Source organism: Fusarium vanettenii (genome assembly GCF_000151355.1).
Source record: "Fusarium vanettenii 77-13-4 chromosome 2 genomic scaffold NECHAsca_18_chr2_1_0, whole genome shotgun sequence".
Lineage (NCBI taxonomy): Eukaryota > Fungi > Ascomycota > Sordariomycetes > Hypocreales > Nectriaceae > Fusarium > Fusarium vanettenii.
Genome location: NW_003315867.1, coordinates 2,056,274 through 2,076,207, shown reverse-complemented (window position 1 = coordinate 2,076,207; position 19,934 = coordinate 2,056,274). Strand labels below are relative to the sequence as shown.

The 19,934-nt window shown below is 52.9% G+C and overlaps 5 protein-coding genes across 5 annotated transcripts; 2 read left to right on the top strand and 3 right to left on the bottom strand.

Moving 5' to 3' along the window:
* Positions 1–1,807: 1,807 nt before the first annotated feature.
* Positions 1,808–5,413, top strand: NECHADRAFT_91049 (uncharacterized protein; the record flags this gene model as incomplete). Its single annotated transcript, XM_003046555.1, has 1 exon — positions 1,808–5,413. One exon carries the CDS (start codon positions 1,808–1,810, stop codon positions 5,411–5,413), a length of 3,606 nt encoding a protein of 1,201 aa, XP_003046601.1.
* A 1,008-nt stretch (positions 5,414–6,421) lies between these two features.
* Positions 6,422–9,576, bottom strand: NECHADRAFT_103445 (uncharacterized protein; the record flags this gene model as incomplete). Its single annotated transcript, XM_003045983.1, has 6 exons — positions 6,422–6,974; positions 7,102–7,779; positions 7,832–7,922; positions 7,971–7,999; positions 8,057–9,238; positions 9,360–9,576. The coding sequence occupies 6 exons, from the start codon at positions 9,574–9,576 to the stop codon at positions 6,685–6,687; spliced, it is 2,487 nt and encodes an 828-aa protein (XP_003046029.1). The 3' UTR covers positions 6,422–6,684.
* A 2,144-nt stretch (positions 9,577–11,720) lies between these two features.
* Positions 11,721–14,518, bottom strand: NECHADRAFT_66456 (uncharacterized protein; the record flags this gene model as incomplete). Its single annotated transcript, XM_003045982.1, has 8 exons — positions 11,721–12,000; positions 12,059–12,125; positions 12,178–12,721; positions 12,775–13,215; positions 13,266–13,374; positions 13,421–14,310; positions 14,376–14,413; positions 14,463–14,518. The coding sequence occupies 8 exons, from the start codon at positions 14,516–14,518 to the stop codon at positions 11,938–11,940; spliced, it is 2,208 nt and encodes a 735-aa protein (XP_003046028.1). The 3' UTR covers positions 11,721–11,937.
* Positions 14,519–15,393: 875 nt separating this feature from the next.
* NECHADRAFT_99239 (uncharacterized protein) lies at positions 15,394–16,537 on the top strand (the record flags this gene model as incomplete). The annotated part of the gene is made up of 3 exons (XM_003046554.1): positions 15,394–15,964; positions 16,021–16,102; positions 16,169–16,537. Exons 1-3 carry the CDS (start codon positions 15,444–15,446, stop codon positions 16,535–16,537), a joined length of 972 nt encoding a protein of 323 aa, XP_003046600.1. The 5' UTR covers positions 15,394–15,443.
* Positions 16,538–16,623: 86 nt separating this feature from the next.
* Positions 16,624–19,860, bottom strand: NECHADRAFT_123099 (uncharacterized protein; the record flags this gene model as incomplete). Its single annotated transcript, XM_003045981.1, has 6 exons — positions 16,624–18,206; positions 18,255–18,803; positions 18,851–18,963; positions 19,012–19,454; positions 19,502–19,716; positions 19,766–19,860. The coding sequence occupies 6 exons, from the start codon at positions 19,858–19,860 to the stop codon at positions 16,841–16,843; spliced, it is 2,781 nt and encodes a 926-aa protein (XP_003046027.1). The 3' UTR covers positions 16,624–16,840.
* Positions 19,861–19,934: the final 74 nt, after the last annotated feature.

The window sequence follows — 19,934 nt, the reverse complement described above, 5'->3', positions numbered from 1 at the left end:
ACTTGCGTGTTAGAGAGAGAGAGAGAGAACCCACACACCAATGACTATGGCCTCGACTCGAGCCCGTGCTTGAACTCGACACAACCAATCAACCGACCGACAATCTGCTTCTAAAGGAAGAGAAAGAACGAAAGGGGCGCTTGTCTTGACTTTGATCCAAAGGTCTCGGCCCCCCGGGTTTCAGTGCCAGCCACTTACGGGATACCTTTCCCTTGTTCATGTCTCGACGTTTTCTGTCTCGTCTCGACGTACGTCTTGTTATCTGTCTGTCTGGCAGCCAATCCAAACATTGTCGTCATCCCGGCATCAGCATTTCCATCACTCAGACTTCTGAGACTCTGGGGAAGGCAAGCAAGCATAACATTGGAAACAAACATGCACCCCCATTCCACGACTTGAACCCCTCCTGGATCTTTCTCCTCTTTTACCTCCAGCTCCATCTCTGCTCCGTTCCCCTCTCCGTCTCCTCTCGGCCAAAGGTAAGGTAATCCACATTTCTTGTCCTGTCCTGTTGATGGTTGTCTCTACTCTGTTCCCTCGTCCCGCCCCTCCGATCAATATCCACCCGTCCGTCTCCATCAGACCCAAGTCCCCATCGAGCCCGGGTCTCCAGTATCCATCCAATCCAATCCAATCTCCACCGGGCCTACAAGCCCATCCCACCTTGCCCGCCTGGGCCCTGCTGACGACGATCTAAAGCTCGAGCTAGGAGGTACCGGGCGCCTTGTACCGCGTGGTTGAGCCGCCACCAGCGCCAACCCCCAACCGCCACTAACGAGTACTTACACTGCGGTACCGCAGCCGCCTTGCTCCCGCTGGAGTTGCACCTTGGTTGCTTTACTCTCTAGTGGGCGCTGGCTTGCTGCCACACACACCAAAACTCGCTGCCACCCGCCCGAGCTGGCGGCGTCCCGGCCATCTGGATCAACCACCAAACATCGAGCTCTCACCTCAACCTGGACGCCTTTTACACCCTCACAAGTTGATTATTGTTTGCTTCGAGAGGCAGCAGTAGCAACAACACCAGCAGAATCGCCCCCGAGTAACACGGCAGGATCAACAACTATCACCCCCACACGTAACCTGGGTCTTCCAGCTCCAGTTTCTCCTGTTGATCACCCGCCCGCGAAACCACCTCCCACCCGCGCATATCGTCGCCTCCACACACGATCAACCCCTCACGCTTCGCTTCGCTTCGCTTCTCTACTCACAGAACTCGCGCAACTCTGACAACAAAATCCCTTGTCTCCTCCAGCTCAAGCTAGAGCCCGTGCCCGATCCTACTTCAGCTTTGAATGTCCTAACCAGCATCATCGTCACCTGCACCGTACCTTCAGCTCATCCTTGCTGTTTCTTCCACCTCTCACATCTCTTCCAGGCAGCTTGCCACGCCTTGCCTCCCTGTGTGTGGACGCACGCGCCACAGCAATCAAGCTCCCTGACGCCGCCACCCTCATTGCTCTCGCGACGCCGTGAGCTCAGGTTCATTCATTGATTGCTTGCATTTAGCAAACAAACAAAGCTCATAAAGCATCTTCATCCCCGGATCTGTCGCACTCTAGGACCTGCCCTGGGCTTTGCCCGCCACCTTGCGCCCGCTTGTTCCGCTAGCTGGGCAACTCTACTGGAAGCTTGTTCGTTCCATCACCTTCACATGCCACGCGCCGTGGTTACTATGCGATTACGCCCAGCTCAGAATATTTGGTCCTTCTCCCTGATGATGGCTCGCCGTCGTAATTAATTTCGACGGCCGCCCTCTTCACCAACCCCAACGCTGCCGCCCGTTTCCCTTGGTGCCGCCCCCGACATGCTCGGCCGGCTCTTGCACCTGGGCACCGGCGGTCCTTCGGTCACGCCCTCTCAGGCGGCGGCCAAGACGTCGAGGCCAGTATCCTCACTTGAATCTGTTCAGGAGGATATTCATACTCGCAATCTTCTTTTCCCGGATGCTCAAGCTTTATATCAACACCGCAATGACCAGGTGTTTCCTCTATCTACAACTCCAGCTACCCCGGCAACATCCACAGCCAACGCTTTCGACTACAGCGGCGATGTCGACCTCGATGTGCGCGACGTCCGGGTCATTATCATGCAGGATGCTTTAGGTCCTACCAACGCCTCTCTCCTCTTTGACAGTCATCCAGCTCCTCCAGTGTCTCCGATAGAAAGGCCCGTTGTTCCTCAAGAACTTCGCCGTACTCCAACCTCGCCGCGCAAGAGCAGTCTTAGTCAACTCTCGCGCCCCCTCGTCATCCAGCCCGAGGGTCCTCAACCGCCTCCGCGGCAAGGCGCTTTTGACCGTCGAGCTTCTTTGCAGGGACGCAGCCAGGTCCATATTGAGACGGACGGTCAGAAAGCTGCGCGTGAGTATCGGGAGGAACTGGCAACCTTTTCTAGCTGCATTTTTGGAAACTCCGAGTTGATGTCCTACAAGGGGACCTCAACAAAGGTACATGTAGTACCAGGCGACTCCCGACCTGTCGATCCCTCCGGCGGTATTCTAGGTGATGGTAGGAGCTCCATTGGCCGCTCAAGTGCTCGCTCCAGCCGTCTTTCGCAGTCGTTCTCCTCGACGACCTTCTCACCAACCAACGTCTCTAGTGCAGCGCATGCTCATGCTCATACACCACGCCAGAGTGAGAAGAAGAAGGTCCTCATCACTCGCCTCTTCCCCGTGAATCTAGCTGCAGATGACACCGACACCAACGTCTCGCCTCCGAGCCGCTACACAGACGAAAGCTCCGGCTTCCCGTTCCCTTCGCCAAATGACGAATCTGGGCAAAAGAAGAAGAAGCCGCAGCCCAAGCAACGACGCACACCAATGTATGCCGTGGTTCTAGTTGTCCAGCTCCCCGCTGCTCCTCCTTCGACCCGTACGCCTGCTGCATCCCAGCCAAAACAGCGCGAATCAAGTTCCTACGACCAGGAGTTCTTCTCTTCATCATTTAGCTCAGCTCGACCTTCAGGATGGGCCATGGTTGGCTCCGGTAACTACGGCGATGGAACCGAGTCAAACTTCTCAGTCGATATGGAGGACCGAATCGATTCCCTAACCCGGCACTGGGACATTATCATGAGGACCTTGACGCATCTCCAATCGGTAGTTGCAACTATTCTAGGAACGATGCTCAGGCATGTCGATCTTTCTTCCCCTGGAGCCTTTTCGACATCAGTCACCTCGAACAAAACCGGCAGGACGCCATCTTTCTCGGACCGACGCCCTGAGATGCCTCGGGTTAAGCCCCCGAAGAGCACTACAAAACTGGTATCATTGTGGCCCAACTGTCTTGCGGATGATGCCAACGTTGCGGGTGAGGTGGATGCGGCGAGACATAGAATTGTCATGGGCCTAAGCGCGGCCAGAGTCGTTACTGGTCAGGGGCGATGGGGAATATGGCGAGATGAAGCTCGATGGACGTGCAAGTGGACTTCTGGAATCGACCATCACAACCAATTCTTCTACAATCTCCTGACCGGGTTTCTCGCCACTCACACCGACTGGCTTCAGGCTCTTTGCCCCCCTTCGTACCGAAGACGTCTCTTTTTGCAGCAGAAGAACCGAAACGAGGAGGACCTGTCACTCCCGGCACGGACAATCATTGTCTCAGAGGATAAGATGGCGGCTCGACGCATGATCTTTCTTCTCTCGGCCTTCCTCCCCGCGAATTCCCAGTTTCCTACGACCCGGGCCCATCGTCCTAGCACATCGACTTCAGTCGGCACGTTCTCGAACTCTCCTCCGACCTTTGTGATCCCCGTTCTTCGAGAGGAGTCTCTCCGCCGCAAGATTAATCGTCGCACTGGACTTCGTCGAGCTTCACACTCTCGGACAACCAGTCAGAGCGCAAGGGCTTCTGCTGTGCCCATGCAGCTAGCTCACCTTACCATGGATCGTAATCACGAACGGCGCGTTTCGGATGCTGCCTCGATCCGACCATCTAACTTTGGCATGTTTGGTAACGACATGGTTAGCAGGAAGAGCAGTGCCGCAACTACCACGACCGTTCTACCCGAAACCACGGTGCCACACTTTTCCACTATTCAACGTGTCGATACGCATAGGAGGCCTCGACCGAGCAGCAGTGGAAGCGTGGCCACGGATGACCTGAAGCGCTCCCTCAAGCGAGGAGAGAGCACGGGCGGGATGAGCAATGCCAGCAGCGACTCGAGGAGCCAGAGCTCGCGCTGGGGCAGTGTCATCAGCGGTCTTTGGAGCACTCGCCGCAGAGATTCCACCACAATGAGCAGCTACGGACAGATAGATCCGAAATCCCCCACCAAGCAGGCTTTCCCCAGGGCAGACAAACTATCTCAGATGGTGGAGGAAGTGACTCTTGGCGATGACCTCCACGCCCCTTCGTCGTCGGCTGCTCGTCCTTCGATGGAGGCTCGTGAGACGGGCACACCACGAGAATGCAAGGGTCACAGCAGGGAACCATCGATCCGACCAGAACGAACACCAGATCCCAATGGTGCTTTCGAGTCACCGGTCAAGACATCCATCAATGCCGATGACGGGGTCATTGACGTGGACATTTCTTTCCCGGACTACATGACATCTTTTGAGTCTGCAATCAGCTCTCCCTCCAGCAGTGGCTATCTTTCCACCCCAGGATTCCAAGGAGGATTAGATTCTTTTGAACAAGCTTCCCGCCTGTGTGTCGATGGAGACCTCCCGCTCAATGCTGCGGGCTGGCTCAATCGCTATCACCCCGACTTTGCGGTTCAAGCAATCCCCCCCCAGGAGGACCTCATGGAGCAGGTCAAGGCGTCCCTTCGGGCCGAGCCAACCCCTGCTCCAGCTTTTCCTCTGCTCGACCTCTCGGAGCGTTGGGTAGAGGTGAGCTGTGTCATGATTGCTGACACTACAACTAACTCGATCACACGTCTTCGTTATCGCCGACTGGTGAAGCCACGGGCACCAGTTGATCGGCCAGCTTCCGGACCTGCAGCGTTCTCCACATCATATGGAGGGGTTTTGACTCCCTCGATTCTCCCCTATGAGACCCAGCTGGAAGAGGAGTGGATCGAGGAGCCTGTGCTACACTCGGACGAGACCCTGACTGACGCTGTTGAGAGGGTCATCAGCCTCAACCAGGATACCAGCAAGGACCACTCACTGGCCTCATCACAGACACATAGCGAGGTCCGCATGAGCACCGAAGCTGAGGAGCCCGTCTCCATCACAGCACCCGAGACACCGGCATTGCCCAATGCACCTCTGGAGATCCCCCGTGTCCAGTGCAAGACTGTGGTGCTCTCTGCGCTGGAAGACTGCATTCGCGAAGTCATCGATGTGCGCGAGAAGAGGCACCTCGAGACAAATGGCAATGCGAGAAACACACCATCACGAAACCTACTTCATGACGCCATCAACATATGGCTGGACAACTTGGATATTACCAATGGATGAGGCTGATTAAGGAGCCTACCTATTTAACGACTTTATGACTTGTTTTTCTTTGCGTTCGTTATCCGCCTGTCTCTTTATTATGCGCGGATGTACCATCACCACCATTTCCTACCAGAGACGTCGAATGATACCCCCATGGAGGTGCGTCTTGAGCACGCACGAGATTTGGAAGAGGCTGCGGCCCTGCCTCGAGAGGGAAGTGGATACACACAGACCTCGTTTCTCTTTTTTCGTTTTTGTTTTTTTCATTGTTCATGATTTAAAGATTTCGAGTTGATTTCATGCATTTTGGCATGTTTGGTTGGGTTCATATGGATGGAAATGGGAGCGTTCGACTAGCGATGGAAGGATTTTGCTTGCTTGTTCTTTTTGCACCTGAGGCTTGCTTCCTGGCGAAGCTGACCTGGATGGGGGTTGGGTTGGCGTTTCGCAGAGGGAAGGGATAGCCTAGGAGTCAGGCGAGCGATTCAACATGGAAGGATGGCTATTACAGGGAGTAATAATAGACTTGGCCTTTTTTTCTCTGAAATTGTTCTCTCCGTGACTTGATCGGTTGTTGGCTTGGGTTGGACTCAAGATGGATGTCTGTTGTATACCTTGTGATTGAAGTTGGCTCTCGGATAGTGACATGGAACTCGCTGCCCTCGGGGTGTTGAGGACTGTTCCGATAAGATGAAAGAGCAAGAAGATGATACTCAGGCCATAGCAAGCAACCTTGGAATACTATAAGATACGCCATATCTCCTCGGGGGTTCACTGTATTAAAAATACGGGTCAGGGGTCAGCTTGGAAAACTCATAACTTCAACACATTAGCCTTTGTTTCACTAATAGGTATCATGTAAGGACACAATAACAGGCAATACAAACACGTGCTTGAACAAGAATGCTTGAGCCTGGCCTGCCCTAGGACTCATCGTGAGCAACCTCACAACATACCTATCTAGCTACTCTGCATTGCCACATGGGGTGGCGATCATCAGCATACGCAACCCATAAGGAAAGCAAGCATCGTCAAAGCCATACAGATATGGCTCGATTTCTATTCTACACTGTCAGTTGTCAAGTCCTTTAGACCCGATGCTTGGTAAACCTGACAAAAATATACAAGATGAAAGATATGCAGCAAAGGGGGAAAAAAGAACAAAGGAAACCAAGATCATTGGGGTATATCAACCAGTTATTCCCGACGCCCATCCATCCATACGACCACTCAAGCGTGGCTCGTCATTACCCATATCCCATCATCCGTTATATCTTCCCTAGATCCAGTCACTCCCGTCCGTACATGCCTGGGACTGGTGTCGGAGGGGGTAGTATCTCGTTACTTCCCACCGAACCCGCTACGCTGCTTCTTCTCCCGGATCGTCCCGACTTGCGAGTTGAGAATCGGGACAAGACGCCGCCTGTGGGCTTGTTCTTCTCGCTGCTAATGACGCTTGCTCGGTCGGAGCCAACGCCAAAGTCTCTTAGTGTACCGATATCGATAAAGGCTTGTGGGAATATTCCCCATTTGCCTTTCTGGTTCGTTCCAGACCAGCACCAAAACTCTTGATATGGATCTGTGTTGAGGTTAGTGGTTGTCATGAGATACATGTGCGGTACCCCGGACCCGGACTCGGACCCGACTGTGGTGGGGCCGGTCACGGAGCCTAGATGCGGGGATCGGTCTTGGGGCGGGAAACTTACAGCTGATATTGGTGATGACCTCGTCCTTTTCAAACTTGAGCCAATCACCCTTTGTCTTATCCTTGACGTTGAACCTCCACCTCGCCGTGACTTGGGTTGGACTAGTCCCGTCCATCCTGATATTCTCAGGAGACGGAGGATCGAGCCTCATAATCTCAAACGGCACAGAGGCGTGAACAGCATCATGGTAGCCCATACACCACTCACCCAAGTATTTTGCCGGCCACTCGATGCCGGTGATCCTCGCCCCTTGCACCATCTCAAGAGCAGGCGTCCGATCATACAAGAGTCTCTGACCGTACATCCGACGTGCAGCCTCCTTAGACGTAGCCGTAGGCATGTTGCAGATCTCGTTTGACTTTTCCACCACGGGATGTGTCTCGGCAGGGCTCTTGAAGTGAAGGTCATAGTCATTTCGATATCGATCTGGCACTTCGGCCTCTTCAATGACTGTGAATCCGGGAACGGCTGGTAGAGGTCTTGGGTGACGAGCCAAGTGGGCAAACAGGGCCTTTTGGGAGACAAAGACTGTTGCGTCACTGGCATGAAGAGTTCTGCCTTGGTGAATGCAAAAGATGCATCCATACATGACATCGTCAGAGCGTCGTGTCGGCAGATGGCTCTTCTGGAGGAACCTGATACGGTAACCAATGCCATTCTTGATAAAGTTGCCGCGTGCTGTGAAAAAGTCAGTATTTGAGCAATGTTGAATCATTGTTCAGTAACATACCTGCTTTGTTGACGTCCAAGTCAATTTCGTTAAAGTCAAGTTCAAAGTGACACTTGACACACTTTGCAATCGAAGCAGCAGAAGCGAAGCCCTACATTGGTCAGTATGTGATATCAGAGAAAAGGGGAAGCAAACATACAGCCTTAACCGTCTTCTTAACACCCGCCCCTCCATTCAGAATCTCTTTTGCCCCATCGCAGAACCCCTTGTGAGTATAGAATGAACTCTGGGGGCTGAGCTTGCAATCAACGGCAAATGGGTTTGGAGGGTGCTCGGGCGTGGGTATCTCAGTCTCGACAGGGATAGGAAGATTGTCGATTTCAGGCATCCGCACAACCTGAGGCAGCTCAACCATGCCTTGGTAGTTGTTTACCGGAGGAGCTTTGAGCGGGAGAGAGCTTAGTTCAGAAGAACCGAGAGTTGGACTCGAGTCGGCAGCCGAAACAGCAGACCCGCGGTGATCTGTAAGGGGTGTGTTTACTCCGTCAGTTCTGGCAGGATCAAAAACGGAGCTCTGGTTAGTCTCGACCGACTCTGGACGAGACTTTGGTAACGAGTGAGTTCGAGGTGGGGGGAGCCTTGATGATAGTTGAGCGATGTAGCCTGCGCTGGATCTATCCGACGCAACATCCTCAGGAATGGAGGTAGACATGATGGAGTTTCCGTTTGAATATCGGCCTCGAGGAGTAGGGAAGATGCTATAAGTCCTCTCATACGACGAGGGCTCAGCGCCTGTTGGACTGAGTCTCGAATCGTTGCTGATTTGAGATGAACGGTCTGAACCCATGTATAGAGGTCGTGGTCGAGACGTCGGGGACTCTCTAGCCCGCTGCGGACTGAGAGGCGGCGAAATTGGCTCGATTGGGGATTCGACCGGTGCCACAGGTGCCCTCCTCTCGAAGGAAAAGTCGTCTGGGAAGCGCTGCTCTCGCTGTTGTGGCGAAGTCTTGACGTCCCATGGGTTCGTCGAGGGAGGTCTTGGAGGCGGCTCCATAGGAGGCGGCCCTTGTGGAGGCCCAGGCTTGAGTGAGTCTGGAATATTGGCATATAGGCCCTCGTCCGGACCGGATTGCGTCTGCATCAGATGCCGTAGCTGGGCTGTAGCTGCTTCGACGGTTGGGGGATCATGTACGGAGCGGGAGTCGGCAACAGACTCGGGAGCGCTACGTTGAACGCTAGCGGGAGAAGCTGAATCCTTTCTCATGTCTGAGAATGGAAACAGTGGTGGGATCGGAGGAGCGTCTGGGGAGATTGGACGTGATTGCGGACCGGAAAGGCGTGTCATGATGGAGCGGGTATCATGGTCGATAGGCACCTCAAGCTTCATGCGCATTAAGATGTCGTAGATCTTGGGAGCCGCCTTTCGCGAAAGACCTTGCAGCTCGGCAAACTTTTCGGGTTCAAAGTCTTCGAGCTCGATATAATCGTCAAACTCCCATAGCAAATCGGTCAATTCTGAACGAAAGTTGGCAATATCGTCTACCATGGTCAGTTACCCCAATAGCAAACACAAACTAGGGATACTCACCATTCTCCTTGAGGGCGTCGAGGAAATTGGAGCCATATTCGTCAAGATGCTTACGGCAGAGAGGCTCGATTCTCTTGAGGGCTCGCTCGCCTTCTTTGACGAGGCTCTGAGCGGCCTTGAGCATGACCTTGTCGTCGCCGGCATTCTCAACAGCTGTACGGCCCTTGTCGACAATGTCACGAAAAGGCGTGACGACGAGGTCAGCGACGTCATCCATGGCGAGCCTGAAGAGAGCAAGACTCGTTATGGTTGAGAAAGAGGATGTGGTGTTGAAAGGATCACGGTCGCAAAACGGGGTGTGTGCGGGCGTGTAAGTCAATAAGAGGACAGAGGATGAGGGGCGGCCAGACAGGGAACAAGAAAGACTAAGAGGGGGCAACCATCACACGACAAAGATGTGAAAAAGGGAAATAAACGAGGCGTCAAGGGTGCCTGGGTAGGACGTGAAGGTAGCGGGCCCGGAAGCCAACGGTATGGGATGGGCTTCTGCAGGACTACTCACGACTAGTCTAGGATCGAGAAGAAGGAAAGGAAGAGCTCTAGCAAGGGGGGAGGCAAAAGCCATGGGTTCTACCCATCTTGTTGGAGTTCAACCCCACCGAACGACAACTACGCCAGGGCACTCGCCGGGGCTCTCACCAGGGCAAACCAGCCCATGGGCAAGCTGAGCAAGAGGCAGATGTCAGTCCAAACCCCGCGCCTGTGCCATCCTCGCTCTCTCTCTCATGGGATGGGGGGCGTGTGTCATGTCGCATGAGGGTGCGTGTGCGAAGACGAAGGACGATTGGCCAGCCTGTCTCCGACCTCTAGAGCTTTGACACCAAGTTCCCACTTTCATGGAGAATGGAATTGCCTGCTAGAGATTCGGATGTAGACGTGAACTGATTAGCTAGCGGATCATGACCCCAGTAACAATCACGACAAGGCGGAACGGCTGAATCGTTGGTTGCCCCACTTGCCGCCGGGCACGTGTGGTAGATGTGCGCAACGGATTGGACTTTGGTCGACGGGGATCTCAACACTATTTCACTTTCTTCGAGACGAAACGAACCAACGGACCATGTGGGCAACTCGCACCGTTTTATCGACTCCTAAGCTCGGTCGATGATCTGGGCAATCGACTTCTGACCGAGGCCTCTTTCTGGTCAAGCCCACCGTTCAGTTCATTACCACTCCCCCATCTACGGATGCAACTTTGAACTGGACCCTGCGAAACACTTTGCCCCTGACATGGCGTTTTGAACCCGGTGGGGGGTTCATTCTTGTTGCCACGGCATTCATTTGTCTTGCCTGACGAGAGCAGAGTCTGCGGGATGTGAGATTTGGGAAGTACAAGATGCATGTAGTAAGAGTCTCGAGTCAGCCAGCAACAGCAAAAGATTCGTATCAAAAGGGCCAAGATATCTCACATCATAAAAAACAAAACAGACCTTCAAGACGAGTTCCACCGCTTGTCAAGTTAGGGTCCATGTCATCGGGTTTTCTGCAAACCAGGCAAGGCCCTCTTGACGATCCATCCATCCAGTGGACCAAAATCATGGGGTAAAAAAAAACAAGCTGTAGGGCAGGAAAAGCAACCTCGCGAATCGGGTCTTGACAGCGCAGATCATTTAAGGCGGGCGCTTGAAGATAGTCTTTATAACCAGGCAGCAGCAGTCTAATTGATCAATGGAGACCGACGATCCTTCTGTCGCCTAGAAGAGTTTCAACCTCTAGAAATGTTCATCTCTTCATGTCCCTATCACGATCAGCTAAAAGACGACCAAATCAAATCGTAGAATCCTTTACTACGACCAGGAACACGAAACATTTACTATCAGGGGGAGCCTGGTAAACGTAACCCAAGACGTCGATCGCAGAAATTCCAACTGCCTTTTTTACACATCGCCCACCGTTTATCTCTCTCTCTCTCTCTCTCTGATCTACAACGCTTTTGCAGCCGCTACTTGAAATTCTGCCCTCCCACCTCCACATGCAAAGCGGGCGACACAGCCTCCGCCCTGCTGCAGCGGCAATCTTTCAACGACTGCATATTCACCTAACCAACAGCGGCCAGAACATTGACGTGTCACCCACCCACGCAACGGCAATATCAACGAATGCCTTGGCTGCTGGCACGCCTTCCTCCGACGGCTGTGGCCTTGTCGGGCGGGAGGGTGTCCCCGTGAGCCAAGCAAGCCAAGCAAGCCCCCAAGGCCAGATCGCGAGGCACTCTTAGCACGCACTCTTCTTGATTGGGGTCGACGGGGCGTTCTAGAAGGTTACCCATGACGCATGAGGCTGTTGTATGTCTGCCGACGAAACAAGATACGTATCTCCAGCCTTTTCTCTCTTGTTGACCGAGATCAAGCACCATCTTTTCAAATATTGGTCGATAATATCCTGTCTTTCAAGGGGTTTCAATCTCGAACCTCACGAAACTCAATCCCACCCAAGTACCCAAAGCTCAAGCCAATCATAACCTCGTAACCATCCATATGCCACCAAGTCACCATCCCAACCCCGTCACTCATCAACCAATGTCGACCCTTACTCAACATCGTGTCAACTCCTGCTCCATTGCCTCACATCAAACGTTTCACGAGGCCTTTTCGCTTGGAACGGCGGGAGCGCTCTTCTTTCCGTTTTTCCCGGCAGCAAGCTATTACCACCATCGTTAGCCTTTGTAACCCATGTACTGAGCATGGGTAGATACTTACTTGCTGCTCAATCATCCTTCGCCCAATCTCAATTGTCTCCTGCATACCCCGTTGGCGCTGCCAGAACCTGCACCTTCCTGTCAGTACACCGAAAGACTTGAACCTAGAGTCAAACCTACATCTCCTCAGGAGTTCCATGGCCCCGGATCGACGCCTGTCGGGCCTCCTCCTCAAGGGCTTCACGAGTGATCTTCTCGCTATGCTCAATGCCAGGTGCCGCAGCCTCTTCAGCGGCGTCTTGCCCCAGGTTCTCTTGGAGCAGTCGCTTCTTCGTCTGGAATCGTTCCTTGCGCTCCTTCTGCAGCCCGGGGCTGTCAAGTTTGCTGAGCACAAAGCGGACCGCCAGCTGGACAACCAGGTAGAAGTGCTCCGCAAACAGAATGCTCAGTAGCAGACCCCACGCCTTCAGGGGAGACGCCTCGCCTTGGGTACCGTTCTTGGAGTTGCTGCAGAGGTACACAATAGCCGAGCTTGTGATACTGCCTAACCAGGAGAGGAAGCTCAAGGCCGTCAACCAGGGGCCAATCGAGTCGGTCCGCCAGGGGATGGGACGCCGGCTGCTGATGGCGATCTTGAGTGCGTCTGATCGCAACTCAACCCAGTTATTGACAAGGAAGCAGCATGCCGCCAATGGCCAAGCAACCGAAAACATGGCGACGTATCCTTTACGCAAGTCAGAACAGCGGCATCACGCATCCTCAATAACGTAAGCTTACCAAACTGCATTACCATCTCACGGTAATCTCCTGAGACGTCGTACTCCTCCAAAGTACACTCTTCACGGACACGCTGAAGAAATTCGGCCTCCTCCTCGTGGTCCTCCTGCACCTTTGACCCGGACTTGAGCTGCTTGGCCTTTTGGAATGCTTGTTGCTTGATGTAGGGCACGACAACCTCGGTCGCAAAGTTGACGATCTGAGCTGTCACGGTGAAGTAGAACATCTGGTTACTAATTCGAGCAGGGTTGATCTGAAACTCCCGTGTTGGCAACTCCTTCTCGCTAAAGGTGAGGGTCTGAGCGGTCGCTCTCCAGAAGTTGAGGAAGGGATGCAGGATATGTCCAAACGGAATGTAGACAAAGGCCGTGAAGAACAAGGCCATGTAAGAAGTCATAAAGTTGAGCACAAACTGCTTCTGGATGAGAGCAGCATCGTGGGCTAGCATTGGTCAGCTCAACTGCGTATCCAGAGACAAGGCGAGTTCCTACCATCTACGGTTGCATAGTTTTCCATGGCATTTAACTTTTCAGCAGCTCCCATGAGGACGCCCGAGATAGTTGGTGTTCCGATAACGAGGAAGATAGTGGGCAGAAATCCCTAAAAGAGTCAGTGGTGCTCTCGGCAGTGTAATAATAGTACTTACGAGATACTGCTTGCCTGGACCACTATAAACCTCATTGATAAATACCTCGAGAGAGTTGCAGGTCACGATGAGGGCACCCAGGGCAACGACACAGGCCAGAGCGAAGGGGATCTGGAGCAGCTGGGTCTTGACTCGCTTCATAGGCGGGTAGACCTTGACAGGCTCACCAGTGATAGGGTCCTCGGCCTCATGCTCCCACTCAAATTCGGGTCTGGACTGCTGAATGCTGGAGACTCCTCGGACGCCCCACTGGACGGCAAGGTCGACTTCCTGCTTCTTCCAGTACTCGAAGAAGACGACAGACCAAAGGCCGCATAGAAGGGCATAGAGGTATGAGAATTGGCCCAGAAGCAACCAAGCACCAAACCCAAAAGCGGACGGGATGACGAGGAATCGGAAGTAGGACCGTAGGAAGGCAAAGTAAAAGGCGACGCTCTCGCCAAACTTGTCTCGGATGTTGTCGATATCGGTCTGTTCCAGAGTGTACTTGCTACTCCATTTCTTGATCCATTCCTTATTGAAGGAATGGCTGTGAAGAGGAAAGATGGACTCGACGTGCTTCCACTTGGCATTGGTGGGCGTGACTCCGGCGCCGCCCTCGTTATGAGGCTTGGTGATCATGAGGTAGATCAAGCGCAGACGCTCGGCCTCGACCACAGGTTCATCTTGCAGTGCCTGTGCTATATCATTGTGGGGAGCCGAGACGCGGACGCCGTGAAGCCAGTCGCCGAGGCGAGCACGGTAGACCTGCTTCGCGAAGAGGTCGGGAGATGCGACTTTGACAAAGACGAGGAGGGATTCGTTTTCTCCATGGCGAACTTCGGTAGCTAGTCCGACGGTGGTGAGGGCTCGGATGAGTTGTACAAAGCCTGCTTCAGCTTCGTCGCGCTCTGTGGAGGGGTAATTGGTTATCGGAGGGGTCTTTGGCAAGGGAGAATGGCGGGATAGGAATTACCTGCGGCAGGGACCTTGTAATGAATTACAAAGTCGACGCTGGAGTTGTCAGCTGGGATTGATATGATGTTGACTCTCGTGGACAAACCCAAAGTTGCTTTCTTGGCCGCTGCCGGGCTGGCTAAAGTCCTTTAGATTGGACATGGTTCGTAGGAGATGCTCATGCGAGGGAGATGTTGAAGCTGAGCTATTCGCAGGAGAAAGAAGAGGAAGAGGAGGTTATCGACAGAGGGGAAAGGAAAAGGAAAAAACAGGATATGGTCGATGACGCTCCAGCAGGATCCAGGATTTGGAGAAACAAGCTTCAAGGCAGCTCAAGAGCAAGAGCTTGGCTCTTGGAGTCTTGAAGTAGCAGAGGGGAACATGAAAGTGGGAAGATTGGCGCGGGAGGCGACGTCACCATCCGATCTTAGGGCAAGAGCTAGGGAGGGTCCGTGCTTTCAGCTGGACATGGGTTCTGGTGAGAGGTCATGATGTATCAGAATTAATGCAGATATTCAGCTGTTATATAAAATGATTATATAAGATGAAGCCTCTTTCTTATTCAGACTGTCGATAAATAGTTGTTATTCATATCTACGCTGGCCGTTACAGTTGCAGGCGAGTGCAGCTTATTATAGAGCTAGGCTGCTGACCAGTGACAGTGGCATTCAAACCATCTCATGCCAACAGACGCAACATGTGATATCCACATACTCAAGATGAAAGACTCACTCTTGTTCTATCCTCTCATCATGGCTCTCATATTTACATAAAGTACTACATCCTCGTCTCAACTCGCCTCTCACTCTGTGAATTCCTCGCTAAATACTCCGTAATACGGCGTATTCCAATGGATCGCTTGGCCCCCTAAATGTCACCCTGGGACCGCCCCGCAGTGACGCTAGAGGCTCAGTACCCCGTCGTCACCACCAGGACCAAGCTCCATCATTCCCTGAAGCTCCATCTCACTCAGCATCACCTCTATTCTTTACACCTGCCGACTCGCGATTAGACGCTCGCTCAATTGACGCAGCTCCCGCACATTCCCTCCTCGGAGGCTCATCATCAATCCTACGATATCTCCATCATGGGTCTCCTCACTTGTCTTCGCCTCAGGCGACGGAACCAGTGGGAGCCCATGACGCTCATTGACCACCTTCTCTCGTCACCTCTTACATACCTCTCTTTTCTCTTCTATCAGCTGGTCCTCCTTCTCCGTGGCCGCCCTTTCCATCCACCCAGAGACAAACCCGCCATCCGTGTTGTATGCATCTCAGACACGCATGACCTCACCGTCGATATTCCCAGGGGCGATGTCCTCATCCACGCTGGCGACCTCACCAATGCCGGCACCGTCGCCGACATCCAGAAGCAGCTCAATTGGCTCCGCTCGCAGCCGCATCCCGTCAAGGTCGTCGTCGCAGGTAACCACGATAGCTGGTTCGATCCCAAGAGCCGACCCGAAGAGGATGTTCGCTCTGGCGCCAAGCCTGACATGGATGGATTGATTTATCTTGAGAGCGCATTGACTGTGCAAAAGATCAAGGGCCGCACTATTTCCATCTTTGGAGTCCCAGACATTCCAAATATCGGCCCCAAGGAGTTTGCGTGAGTCCATCAGCCACTGTACTTGTGATTTTACACTCAGACGCTGACTCCCCTAGTTTTCAATACACCGATGAAGCTCAACCTTGGCTCAGCAAAGTTCCCCCTCAAACGGATATTCTCATCACCCACTGTCCTCCAGTAAGTTATCTCCCCATCTCTCTCATGACAACTCTCCCCGTCGAATTCAACTTACACCATTCTCAGAAACATCACCGTGACCTTGGTCTCGGCGACAGCCATCTCCTCCGCGAGGTATGGCGCGTAAAGCCCCGTCTTCACGTTTTTGGCCACGTCCACTGGGGCTATGGTAAAGAGTCTGTCTACTTTGATGATCTCCAGGAGACATATGAGCGCCTCATGTCACGTCCCCGCCGTGGTCTCATCCGAGACTTTATCCCCAACGAAGCATGGCTTGATATCCTCCACCTTGTGATTCACGGCATTCACAGTGTAGCTTGGAAATGGCTCATGTCTGGACCCGGGAGCAACAATGGCAGCCTGATGGTCAACGCAGCTCAGATGTATGGAAGCTCGGGCAAGGTAAAGAACCGAGCCGTTGTTGTTGACATTTGAAAACCAAGGCGAGTTCGTGTATTTGTATAGAAAGTCCCATCATGGCCACATCATGACATGATCACCAAGCATCATGGTAGAAAAAGCGTCAATAACTCGTCTTTGCATTAAGATTTATATGTAGTGTTCCAATACTTCGTAACGTAACCCAGACAAAGGAAAGAAAATGTTTGCAAAGGGTATACCCGCCTTATCAATGCCCGCCTCTCAACATTTCATCCATTACATGTCGCGTTGAGACATCAAAGAAAACCAAACAAAAGAAATGGAATGGTTTGACAAACAATCATAACAGCTCCTCCATCACAACAACAGTGCGAATGTCAGGGCCACAACAACAGACAGCACGATGCTCATCTTGAGGCCCTTGGTCGCGCTCCACGCCTCACCAACAGCTACGGGCTGATCCGGCGCTCCCGGCGTTCTTGCAGCACTAGGTGTTGCAACAGTCGCGTTAGCAGGTCCCGTGGGGACAATACGTTGATCGGGTGTTGTGGGCTGCGCAGGAACAACATCCGGGATGGCATTGGCGTTTCCGGGAGAGTCGATCTGTGAGTCGGCACTATCCGAGGGCCGAACAACAACAACTATGGTCTGCTTTTTCGTCCTCGTCACCACAAGATTGTTGTCCAGGGTTTCTTCTGTTACCACCTGGATGGTCTGGTATGAGGTCAGGACGGTGGTGATCTCAGGTGCTTGAGCCTGATTAGGCTGGGTCGGCTGGGGTTGCTGTTGATCAGACTGTCCTTGACCAGACTGTCCTTGATTGGATTGGATCTGGGGAAATTCTCCTTGACCAGATTCTCCCTGGCTCTCCTGTCCATTTCCAGGCTGATCTTGTTGAGACTCGCCACCGTTTGGCTGGACCTGACCGGTACCGCTTCCCCTCGCCGGTACAGTAACAGAAACCGTGATAGGAACAGTCAAGGTAACAGCGCTCTCACCATTGACACCGCAACCATCGCACTCAACAACCTTGGTCTCCATGGGCGGCGCCATCAACTTGGGTGTCTCGCAATCGCAGTCCTCATACAGCAAGGTCACGACACTCTCTTGCGGGACAAGCGCGGCAGGATCCGAGGGGAAGACTGTAAAGTACGTGACTGTGGTTCTGACACCGGGGCGGTCTAGGTCGGCCATGACGGGAGACACGGCGATCGTCCGGGTCAGGGTCGTTGCTCCGGAATCATCAGGCTCGACAATGACTTGAACTCTGGTATTGACGTTGGGTTGAGCCAAGTTTTCGACAGCTTGAGTGACTGTCGTCACTTCAGAGGGACCGAGTTGAGTGATGACACGAGTGATGGTAGAGTCAGCGAGGGTATTCGTAACCACCACGATCTCCGTCACGTCATCAGTGACAACCGCAGTAGGCTGGTTATCAGAATCGTTCGGATCAACTTGGCCACTGGGCGCAGATGGGCGAGACGCTCCCATGCCGGGCGGTGGCTCAGGCGACTCCGTGTCGGCGAGAGAGGCGTAGACGGTGAGGAGAACACTACTAGGAGCATCCCGACGGGCGAGCATCCAACGACGGGGGTTGCTAGTGGGTTTAGCAGCGAGACCACCACAGAGTTGCTTGTCGTTTCCAGGACATGGCACATCACAATCGCTCTCGTCGGCGACAGCACGGGTGTTGGCGTCGAGCCTTTCAGCACAGTAGCAAGTTCTACTATTGTTAGTATTGATGTTCACCTATAGGAGGTTGAAGACTCACTCTTCGTAGACGCCGATATATGTTGAGCCACCACAGGCGTCAATACAACTCTGAATAGTCATATCAGCGCTCTGGGAGGTTTCTTCAAAGGTTAAGAAACCAGTTCGAGAGCCAAAGCAGCCAATATATGAATAGTTGCCGATACGGTCAGGGTTGACTGAGCTGCCGCCGCCTACCACAGGGAGAGGGCTGACAGTCGGGCTGTTGGTGCCTTGTCCGGGGATAGTGACCATGATAGTTGAGTGGATCGTCATAGTCTTGGTCATGGTAGAAGTTGATTCATCTGATGTTGTCTGGTTCGAGAACATGGTCCGGCGAGTTGAACTAGAAGAATCGACTGGGCCGGGCGTATCGGGACCGCTGGAGTTGGGTCCATTGGGTTCGCTGGGGTTGGGTTCATTGGATTCGTTAGGTTCCTTGGGATTGCTAGGAGCGGCGACAGGTGTAGTTGGCAAGATTACATCCGATGACGGCTCTTGGCTGGAGGGAAGAACTGGTGGGATGGTCTCATCGCGTGAGTACACATCGATGTAGGCAACATCCCAGTACCTAGGGTTGTCAGCATCATAAACCACAAATCAGAGAGTCCAACTCACGTATTCTCAAAAGCCTCGGGGTTGTTGGCGACATATTCTCTGCATGTAGGTGCCAGGGCTTTACACGTCTCAAAGCTCTGCCATGTTCCCTCGCCATAGTCACCACAGAAGTTCTAACAGAGTTAGTTCAGCCATATCAACTCTTCCAAGTAGAAACTCACAATGTTGAGAACAATGTTCATATCTTCGTAAAAATCATCAACATTGCACTTGTTCCCTCCAAAGAGAGCTTGTGGAAGTCCCCATTTCTTGGGATCAGGTGTCTTGGCTTCGATATCGGCAGGGATGGCACCACGTGGGAAATGCCAGATTTTGATGTAGTCAGAGTCCCACTCCATAGCGTAGACTCCTCCGTTGGCAGCATTGAAGCCATCTCCATAGGACGAAGTATCACTCGAGGGTGGGTTGAAGCCACATCCAATGTTGTCCGTACCGACAAAGCAGTCCAGATTTCGTCGTTCGCCTGAAAAGAGGTCCGAGTCTGCAGGGTCTAGTTGACAGTTCTCGGCAGTATGGCCGGACATTGTGTTGGTGTAAGCAAGGTTGGCGCCTTCAATGATGTCGATCTCGCCGCCCGAAGGCCAGTTGGGGCCATAAGCCCAGTCTGTTGATGTTAGTGTGCAGACAAGTAGAGTTGACTTGAGTACATACAGGCTGGCCAGGTACCACATTCTGAAGGTGGCATGTGTAGAAAGTCGGCGATGAAGAGACCATGATGAAAGGCCTGCTTGCTCTCGAGTCGAATACTCGGTCTTCCCTCATCAAGTCCGTACGTTTCGGTATTGTCAACCCCTAGGCGGACAACTTGCGAGAAAGGTTCGACCGAATAGAGACTAAGATCAAGGGCATCTTCCTGGCTTTGGTACCTATCCTCACGTTAGCTTGTTACGTCTTCTCCTGTCAGCGAGTACTTACTGAACAAATCCATTGGAAAGATCCACGCCATTTTGCCAGTTGAACCCAGACAACAGTTCCTCCCCAATATAGGAGGTATTCAGAGAGTAAGCCATATCAGGCACACACAAAATGAAACAAACAAAAGAAACCTGAAGAACAGACCAAAAGGAAAGTAGGAGACTTCAGA